Below are 10,191 nucleotides of genomic sequence, written 5' to 3' on the forward strand. Positions count from 1 at the left end.
TTTTTGCCCTTATAGGATAGGGCTTGGGGGCTCCTCCCAGCGTGGGTAGAATCATTCAAATTGATGAGTTGTGGAGCCTGATTTAGAGTTTTTACCCTTACAGGAGGGGGGTCCGGGGGCTCCCCCCCGGCACGGGTCCTGAAAACACTACAAATCGTTGTTGAAATGCCGAATAACACTATAAATTGTTGTTGGGCTCGTGGAGACCTGAAAATACTACAAATCGTTGTTGGAAGGCCGAATAACACTATAAATCGTTGTTGGGCTTGTGGAGACCCGAAAATACTATAAATCGTTGTAGGAAGGCCCGACAATACTACAAATCGTTGTTGAAAAGGCCGGATAGCACTATAAATCGTTGTGGCGCTCGTTGGAGACCCAAAAACACTATAAATCGTTGTAGGAAGGCCCGACAATAATACAAATCATTGTTGGAAGACCGGACAACACTATAAATCGCTGTGGGGCTCGTTGGAGACCCGACAATACTAAAAATCGTTGTAGGAGAGTCATTAAAAAAATCGTGGGAAAGAAACAGAAAAAGAAAAATAGAAAAATCGTGGGAAGGGGTGTTACAAAAACCTCGAGCAAGAAACAACCGAAGGAAACATGAGCCTCACGATTAAACAAAACGCTTTATTGCACTTTTTCGATAGTTAAAAGAGGGAAAGAAAATAAAAAATTTATACAAGGCCCCCAAAAAAATTGGTCCGAGGGGCGCTGCCCCAGAGCCCCCCCGCCAGGGGCGGCCCCCTCTGAACCCCCGCGCAGCGGGACCCGCACCGGGGGGGAGCCCCCGAACCTCCCTCCTGTAAGGGCAAAAACTCTAAATCAGGCTCCACAACTCATCAAGTTGAATTATACTACCCACGCTGGGAGGAGCCCCCAAAACCCCTCTTGTAAGGGCAAAAACTATGAATCAGGCTCCACAACTCATCAAGTTGAACGGTGCTACAGTCGGTGTGCAGGTCAGTCGGTGTTTGATGAAGTAATGTAGGATCGTCTGCTGGATGTGCACAGAAGTAGAAAGAGAAGGGAGAGAGAGTGAGAGGGTTTATGTTCATGGCCTTCTCTATGGGGAACTCTTTGCCTCCTTTGATTTCTTATCTAGAGAGAGAGAGAAAGGGTTTTACAGTGTTTTACGGAGAAGGAAGAAGAAGAAGATGACGATGAAAAGTTCAAACAGACATTTTTGATGGCTCAGGTTCGTTTCGTCGGATGACCATCGGATCGCCGGCTCACCATCGGATCGTCGGCTCATCACCATTTCGCCGGATCACCATCGGTGAAACGATTAAGGTTCGTTTCGCTGTGTAGACTTTGAAGAGTCAACATCATCCTCGACTTTCTGGATGGAAGACATGTTTGTCCTTTTTTTGAACAGTTTGTTTTTCTTTTTTGAATGAAGGACATTTTTGTCATTTTCTCAAACCATCATTTTATGAGAAGAATAGCAAGAAAAGGTACTTAAGTCTTTGAAACCACACCAGACTTCAATGCTAAGTGATGTCAACATACACAGGAATACAGGCCTCATGCGCTTGTATACGTGGTGCTCATTCAGACCCTCGAACACAGACATGGGATTCAGTGAATCATCGGGGGAGAACATACACCACCCTCCCGTGGGATTCTTCCTGGTTCCATTGGTAACCTCTCGACAAACCTTACATCACTCTACTTCGGTTCAAGCGGAATTTGGGGCCAGATCCCATCAGAGATTGGTAACTTGACAAACTTGATTGTGTTGTCTTCGGACGATAATGCCTTCGAAGGAGATATCCCTTCAAGCATTGGAAGTCTGCACCTAGGCCACATAAAACTTAGCATGTCTAAAAGTGTGTTCATTTTAAAATTTGGATAGTACGATCCATTTTGGTACCCAGGTTCGAGAGAGAGAGAGAGAGAGGTCATCTACGACCCACGTGTCAATAATTTCTAAAACTTAACTCATGTTCGGTTAACAAGTGAAGTACGCATGAGTGTACGTGACAAGATTTGTCTCAATTTTGTTGGCTCAAGTCAACAGGACTCATTTAATTTATGGTGGAATAGACTTGTTCTTGACCTGAGCAGTCCAAATCAACCTTCTTAAATAATTAAGATGCAAAATATGTCCACATTTTCTTGAGTAGGAAAATCTTTGCACCAAATTCAATTTTTGTTTTTAAAGAAAATATAGGGAAAGATTGTTATATATAAAAGTTATAAAACAAAACTATATAAACATGTAAGCGGAAATATGAAAATAAAAAAAGGAAAAAAATGTTCATATCATGTGCATATTATGATCAATTGTTACATTTATAAAATATGAGATATTTGTGAGTTGTGACTTCTTTTTAAAGATAATAAAGCCAGGGTTAGCCAGACCCTTAGTAGTTCATTGATCCTAAAAAAGCTTACAATGATTTTCAATTCAAGCTCACCTGAAAACCAATCCCGAGGCTTATCTTTCCAAACAGAGCTCCCATTAATGACAAAGAATAAAGTTAAAGTTGTTAGCAATGGCATTACGAGATTGAAGAACTCCAATAAAGAATCCTGCACTCCCTTGTCTACAGTACCAGGCTGACCACATCCTTCCAACTACTGATTCATGATGCAAACTATGTCTCTTCCAGACGATTCGACCACACCCACATGCTGAAAGATGAGCTATGACCAATTCCATTCTCTACAACATATACTTGTGTAAAGTGGTTTGGCAGGATCACACGAAGAATTCAATCATGTGCATATTATGATCAATTGTTACATTTATAAAATATGAGATATTTGTGAGTTGTGACTTCTTTTTAAAGATAATAAAGCCAGGGTTAGCCAGACCCTTAGTAGTTCATTGATCCTAAAAAAGCTTACAATGATTTTCAATTCAAGCTCACCTGAAAACCAATCCTGAGGCTTATCTTTCCAAATAGAGCTCCCATTAATGACAAAGAATAAAGTTAAAGTTGTTAGCAATAGCATTACGAGATTGAAGAACTCCTTCCAACTAGGGGTGGCAAAACCTAACACGACCCGCCAACCCGCCTCTTAGGCGGGTTTGGGTTGGGCTTAAAATAACCCGTTTATTAAACGGGTCAACCTGCCTAACCCGTTTAATAAACGGGTCGACCCGCCTAACCCGTTTATTAAACGGGTCGGGTTCGTGTTAGGGGTATGCCAACCCGCCAACCCGGCTGACCCGTTTAATAAACGGGTTAGGCGGGCGGGTCGTGTCGGGTTACCCATTTAATAAATGGGTCAGGTTCGTGTTTGCCACAGCTGACCCGTTTAATAAATGGGTCAGGTTCGGGTTGAGGTACGCTGACCTGCCAACCCGACCCGATTGCCACCCCTACTTCCAACTACTGATTCATGATGCAAACTATGTCTCTTCCTGACGATTCGATGATAGTTTTATTCGTGCCCCCCACATGCTGAATAATGAGCTGTGACTAATTCCATTCTCTACCACATATACTTGTGTAAAGTGGTTTGGTAGGATCACGCGATGTATGTAAGAAGAAACCATAACAGTAAGAAGAGCAATATATGTGGTTCAACCTCATGAAAAAGGAGTTCATTATCAAACTCACAGCACACACTTACGAAAACCAGGTGATCAACTTTATCTATAGGTTTTTTTTTAATGATGACGAGGAACTCTCACATAAGCAAAGAAAACTCTGGGGGACAGAGTGGGTGGTGTGTGTTTTCCTCGAAACACAAATTCGCGTATTCGTGTGTGTATAGAGGAATATCTTGGGACCCGCAATAATTCATATGCCAATGTTGACCACGATCACTTTATAATAAAATAACATATAAAAAAGGTAGATATGCTTGTGATGGAAATGTCCTTCCGTAAGATAGATATGCATTGGATGAAAATGTCCTTCCACTCCCCGTAAATAGATTTGCATGTTTCACCTTTGTTTTTAGCTTGTGTTACAACACATGGTCGCCTTCTTGTTCCTGCCTGATGAGTTGTAGAGCCTGATTAATAGTTTTTTCCCTTATAGAAAAGGGGTCTCAGGGTTCCCCCTAGCGCGGGTTCGGGGGGGCGCCCCTGGCGGGGGGTTGTGAGGGGTAGTGCCCCCAGGAAGAATTTTTTTTTTGCTTATGTTTGAGACTCGGTTTCTTATGGATCAGACCCAACTTGTTTAGGTTTAGGGTTGTCGCCCTTGCCTTGTGTAAATTATTTTCTTTCTCTCTTGTAACTGTTAAAAAGAGCAATAAGATTTCCCTCTGAGTGGGCGTGGTTTTTTTTATTCTCTCTCTGTTGAAAAGAGTGATTTACAGTAGAAATCAAATCAGAGAGTAGCGATTTACAGTAGAAATCAGATAAGAGAGTAGCGATTTACAGTAGAAATCAAATCAGAGAATAGCGATTTACAATAGAAATTATATTAGAGAGTAGAGATTTACAGTAGAAATTAAATCAGAGAGTAGCGATTTACAATAAAAATCAGATCAGAGAGTAGTGATTTACAGTAGAAATCAGATCAGAGAGTAGTGATTTACAGTAGAAATCAGATCAGAGAGTAGCGATTTACAATAGAAATCAGATTTGTATTGTAACTCGCTACTCTCTGATTTGATTTCTACTGTAAATCGCTACTCTCTGATTTGATTTCTACTGTAAATCGCTACTCTCTGATTTAATTTCTATTGTAAATCGCTACTCTCTGGTCTGATTTCTACTGTAAATCGCTACTCTCTGATCTGATTTTTACTATAAATCGCTACTCTGTTATTTGATTTCTAATGTAAATCGCTATTATCTGATCTGATTTTTATTGTAAATCGCTACTCTCTGATCTGATTTTTATTATAAATTGCTACTCTCTGGTCTGATTTCTATTGTAAATCGTTACTCTCTGATATGATTTCTACGATATATTGCGAGGAGCTCTTGTTAAAGCAAATGAGTTTACTCCTTAGGGCGAAAACGATGATGATTTTAACTCTTTTGGGGGGAGGACATTTTTGTCATTTCCTCGAAATGTTGTTTTATGACGCTAATGGCGAAAAAATGTACTTAAGTCTTTGCAAACGCACCAGACTCTGATGCTAAGTGATGCAGATACACACGGAGAAACGAGCCCCACGTGATTACATATGCCGCGCTCATTCAGACCTGAAAACACGCACCGGGGGGGGGACATATAACCAGATCGGGGGACCACCCTGCCTGCCTGGAGTCACAATGACACTTTTGGATGGAGAGAATCGTAAAGGCAAACCTATCACTTACATGGAAAAATAAAAGTGGTAGGTGATGAAGAATTCAACCGTCAAAATGACTGTTTGAAGCAGAAAAGTCACGGTGCATGATATTCGTGGAAGTGCCATAGCAGGACCCACATGGCCCAGCTGGTTGACCCAGCAGTCTAGACGCAGTCCATCACTGACAGCAACCTCACGGTGTGCAAGTGTTTGCGCGTTAAACACGGTTCATAATTTTTCAGTGATATTCTGTACTGCTATTTCTTCACCTGTAGAAATTTCTTGGGATACCACTGCACTCATATCATTCTAACCGGAGTCCATGTCTACCATTACTTTACCTCCTTCGGCCATCACCATACTTTGTTTCTCCGCTCTACTCACTCTAGGCGATTGCTTGTTCTCCAGCCCTCTTTACCCAAGCAATGTGACTGACCAGTCTGCCTTGCTTTCCTTCAAATCTAACATTACCTACGACCCCAACAATTCACTGTCAAATTGGAACGCTGGAATCTCCTTCTGTGAATGGAACGGAGTCTCATGTAGCCATCGTAGGCAGAGAGTGGTAGCTATAAACCTCACCTCCATGTCGCTAAATGGCGCACTTACTCCAGACATTGCTAACCTCTCCTTTCTAATGGTTCTGTCCCTCGAAGGTAACGCTTTCTATGGCAATCTTCTTTCCATTGATTTTGGTCGCCTAGTCCGTTTGCGGGTGCTGCGTTTGTCTCTTAATAATTTTGAGGGAGCAATTCCACAGAGCTTGAGCCATTGCCAACAAGTCGAGATGTTGTACTTGTCAGACAACAGATTCACAGGAAACATCCCGTCATGGCTGGGGAGTTTGCCAAATCTCAGAATTCTGAGTCTGAGTAGCAATATGTTTACCGGCATCATTCCACATTCCATGGGAAACCTCTCAAAACTAGAGCTGCTTTCGTTGAGCATGAACAACTTGGAGGGGGAGATACCTCGTGAACTCGGGAGCTTACCTGAGTTGCAATATCTGGGTTTGGGGGTTAACAATCTCACGGGTACAATCCCTTCGACATTATCCAATATATCCTCTCTTCGATTGATGGATCTATCAAGCAACAGCCTGAGTGGAGATATCCCTTCAAGCATTGGAAGTCTGGACAAGTTGCAGAGGCTGAATTTTTGCATGAATAGGCTGAATGGATCAATCCCCTCACAACTTTACAACTTGGTGAACCTGGGTGAACTGCATCTTTACGGAAACTTGCTGTCTGGGTCGATATCAGGTTCCATAGGCAATCTCACTAATCTGGCAAAACTGGATCTTTCTTCCAACAATCTGTCATCAGCTATACCTTCCAGCTTTGGGGACCTAAAGGTCATACAGGTTGTCAATCTGTCACATAATAATCTTACAGGGATTCTCCCACCGGAGTTAGGTGCCCTCCAATCCTTGTACATGATGGATCTTTCGTCCAATCGGATATCAGGCAAATTGCCTGCTTCTTTATCAAGTCTCCTGATGCTTCAATACCTGAACCTCTCTTCCAACAGGATCGAGGGCCCTATTCCTCCTGCATTTGGTAGCTCTTTAATTAGCATTGTGTCCCTTGACCTTTCCTGCAATCGCCTCTCTGGTACAATACCAGAGTCCCTTGAGTCACTAAAGTACCTCCAATTTTTGAACCTGTCCTACAATATGTTGGAGGGGGAAATCCCGGCCGCTGGCATCTTTGCTAATCTTACTAATCAATCATTCTTGGGGAACCTTTTCAGTCCTAGATCTCCCAAATTCCATGTGCCACCGTACCTAACTGCAAACAATACCATTCATAGGACCAACATCATTAGGCTTGCTCTGTGCACGACTGGAGGCCTCGTTCTTATTTGCGTTGTGTTCTTGTATGCTGTGGCACGATATCATAGGAAAAGGGCGCAGAGGTACGTTCCTACTTATGAGCTGCCAAGAACTTCATATCAAAGCCTGTCGTATATTGACCTAATGCACGCAACAAATAATTTCAGCGAGTCCAAGTTGCTTGGAGGTGGTGGTTTTGGTTGGGTATACAAAGGGGTACTGTTTGACGATACGCCTGTTGCTATTAAGGTTTTGAATTTGCTAAGAGAGGGGGCATCAAAGAGTTTCGACGTGGAGTGTGAGGTTATGCGCAACATTAGACACAGGAATCTTGTTAAGGTGATCTCTGTATACTCCAGCATCGATTTCAAAGCTTTGGTTCTTCAATACATGCCCAACGGAAGCCTATACAGATGGTTGTATATGCGGAAGAACAATCTGACTCTGCTGCAGAGGCTGGACATCTTGATTGATGTAGCGTGTGCGATGGAATATCTTCACCATGATTACCCCGAGCAAATTGTTCACTTCGATCTGAAGCCGAGCAATGTCCTTCTGGATGAGAATATGACAGCACATGTTGGGGACTTTGGAATCGCAAAGATGTTAGTTGGATGCTCGCCTTTGACTCTTACAACCACAGTGGGCACCATTGGATACATCGCCCCAGGTACGTATTTCATTTACAAACTTGCAAACATTAGTAAGTGAATAGCTATGACTATTGAGATGCATTGTTGAACAGTATTACTCATCTTATGAATTGAAGAATCGAATTCTGGAAAAAAAAAAGTGATTGGAAGAATATATCAACCGCAAATGCTAGGTACAAAATATGGAAACCCTCTCTTTGGCAAAGAAATGGCTTTGCTAAATTTTGCTTAAAAACTACTATCATAAAGTGGGAAGCTGTAGAAGGATTTTACTGGGGCGATTTTATCTCAATTAGACAAATTGGATAGCTCGAAGCAACCAAAGATATGGGTAATTACTTTTTTTTTTTCATTTATAACCTGAAGAAACTGCACCCAAAATGATGACCTGGTTATGCTGGCTCAGCTTGCCATACCTACTGGCATCGTGCTGGCATCATAAAATTCCAAGGCTAGAACCCCCACCCCCGAGGCCTATGCTGGAAATCGGCTTGCACTGATGAAAAAAGTTCATGGGAATTGAACCTTGACCGCCCCTCTAGTGGCCAAGGCCCCATCCCACTACACGAACCCCTCTTAGGGTTATGCCTAATTACTGTCCAAGAAGTTAAGCATTTACCTCTTTCCTTTGACAGGAAATGGACCCAACTTGTGTTTTACGCGGTCACGTCACGTATATGTCAGATTTGTCTATTAGGTGGCTCATTACAACATCATGTCATGTCTGGATTCACACCAGGGCCCATGTCCAAGAAAACAGGGCTGCAATTGTATTCAGACTGCAGTCCCAGCCCTGTTCGGTAGGTCAAATTGATCAACCATCAAAGTTGTCATGTCATTATATGGTGATTTCACAAATATCTTATTTGGCAACAATGCGTAACAGAGTTTGGATTGACTGGAAAAGTCTCCACCAAAGCAGATGTGTACAGCTACGGAGTTCTGTTGTTGGAAACGTTTACTCGAAGGAAGCCTACCGAGTTCAGCGGGAATCGTAGCTTGAGGCAGTGGGTAGATGAAGCATTTCCTCATGCGATAACCACCATCATAGACCGTTCTCTTCTAAGTGGTTCAATGAGTAGCGATGCCAATGGCCACACAAGTGAGGATGGATTCCGCAGTGCAAGGGATAAGCTTATGGCGTCGATCATCCAAGTGGGCCTGTTTTGCTCAAGGGAATCTCCCAAGGAAAGGATCAACATGAGAGAGGTTGTGTGGAGGTTGAAGAAGATAAGGAGTCAATTCTCTCCTACAACTTCTTGAAGGTGGTTGTGCAGTTCAAAGTCAAGGGAAGCAGTTAAACTTCTCCACAACTCTTTCTTTTACATTCTAAAAGATCTTCGCTCGTGCTTCAGAAGAATTCTTCTTCCATTTTGGCAGCTTGTTACTTTGGCAAGATTCAGAGAAAGAGAGAGAGGGTGGTTGTACATGTACCTTGAGAAATGTAAGGTGTGGTGGATTGTTGGAACTTTGTGATAAGGATACGGAAGAAATGTAAGGTGTGGTGGATTGTTGGAACTTTGTGATAAGGATACGGTAGACACCGTTTATACTTAAACATCAAAACATAGTGAACCTCTCCGATGTCCAGAATATTCTGGCACATGAAGAGTCCGGTCAATAAAGAACTCAAATGTAAAGTTAGGGTCAATGAAGAGTATTGTTGATTATCGTTTTTGATAATCATTATAAAAAATGATAATTTCAGAGTTATCATTTTTCATGTATGTAAGCCATTGTACATTGTTCAGCCTATAAATAGCCTACTCGGCTATCTCCAAAGCAATGCAATAAAAAAGACATTTTCTTCTCTCTGTTGTAGCCTTTCTCATGGTATCAGAGCCATGGCTCTCCATCGAGCTTGACATGGCCTCATCGTCGTCTCTTCCCTATCCTATGACCCAGTGGAACGCTATTGCAAGCCTCACCTCGATTAAGCTTAATCAGGACAACTATTTATTGTGAAGATCTCAGCTTGAGTCTGTCATGATCAGTCAGGACCTTCTTAAATTTCTTGATGGGTCGTCTCCTCAACCAGAGCTTTTTATTGCCATGTCATTCAGAGGTAAGACAGAGAATCCAAGTTATCCTATTTGGACTCGCTCTGACCATGTGGCACTTAGTTGGATAAAAGTTACCGTTTCAGAAATTGTTCTTGGTCAAATTATAAGAACCAAAACAACACGTGAGGCTTGGCTTAATTTAGAAAAATTATATGGGTCTCAATCTCCTTTAAGACTCATGATTTTGAAGAAAGACTTAACTTTCATTAAGAAATAAAGTTTGGATATGCTACCCTATTTGGATCACATCAAATTTCTAGCCAACTCACTCACTGTCGCAAATCACCCCGTAGACGATGAAAAATTAATTCAAATTACGTTGAATGGTCTACTTCAAGAATATGAGAGCTTTGTGACATCTGTCACAACCAATTCAGTATCATACTCCTTTACGGATTTATATGATTTGATTCTCAATCAGAAAAAA

The 10,191-nt window shown here is 42.0% G+C and overlaps 1 protein-coding gene across 3 annotated transcripts; it reads left to right on the forward strand.

The window, feature by feature from the left end:
• Positions 1 to 5,500: 5,500 nt before the first annotated feature.
• On the forward strand, positions 5,501 to 9,515 carry LOC149811597 (uncharacterized). Of its 3 annotated transcripts, XM_089993412.1 has the most exons (3): positions 5,501 to 7,131; positions 7,216 to 7,718; positions 8,588 to 9,515. In XM_089993412.1, exons 1-3 carry the CDS (start codon positions 5,537 to 5,539, stop codon positions 8,962 to 8,964), a joined length of 2,475 nt encoding a protein of 824 aa, XP_089849538.1. In that variant the 5' UTR covers positions 5,501 to 5,536; the 3' UTR covers positions 8,965 to 9,515. The 3 variants fall into 3 exon arrangements, with proteins under 3 accessions (XP_089849538.1, XP_089849536.1, XP_089849539.1); XM_089993410.1 differs by having other exon boundaries at positions 5,501 to 7,718; XM_089993413.1 differs by having other exon boundaries at positions 5,501 to 7,718; positions 8,337 to 8,725.
• Positions 9,516 to 10,191: the final 676 nt, after the last annotated feature.

This window comes from Nuphar pumila, chromosome 17 (genome assembly GCF_984573655.1).
Source record: "Nuphar pumila chromosome 17, dmNupPumi1.hap1.1, whole genome shotgun sequence".
NCBI lineage: Eukaryota > Viridiplantae > Streptophyta > Magnoliopsida > Nymphaeales > Nymphaeaceae > Nuphar > Nuphar pumila.

Excerpts from the sequence above, each read along its gene's own strand:
- LOC149811597 (XM_089993410.1), top strand. The coding sequence starts at position 5,537 with ATGTCTACCATTACTTTACCTCCTTCGGCCATCACCATACTTTGTTTC. Across the intron at positions 7,719-8,587 it reads CATTGGATACATCGCCCCAG|AGTTTGGATTGACTGGAAAA; the intron begins GTACGTATTTCA and ends AATGCGTAACAG.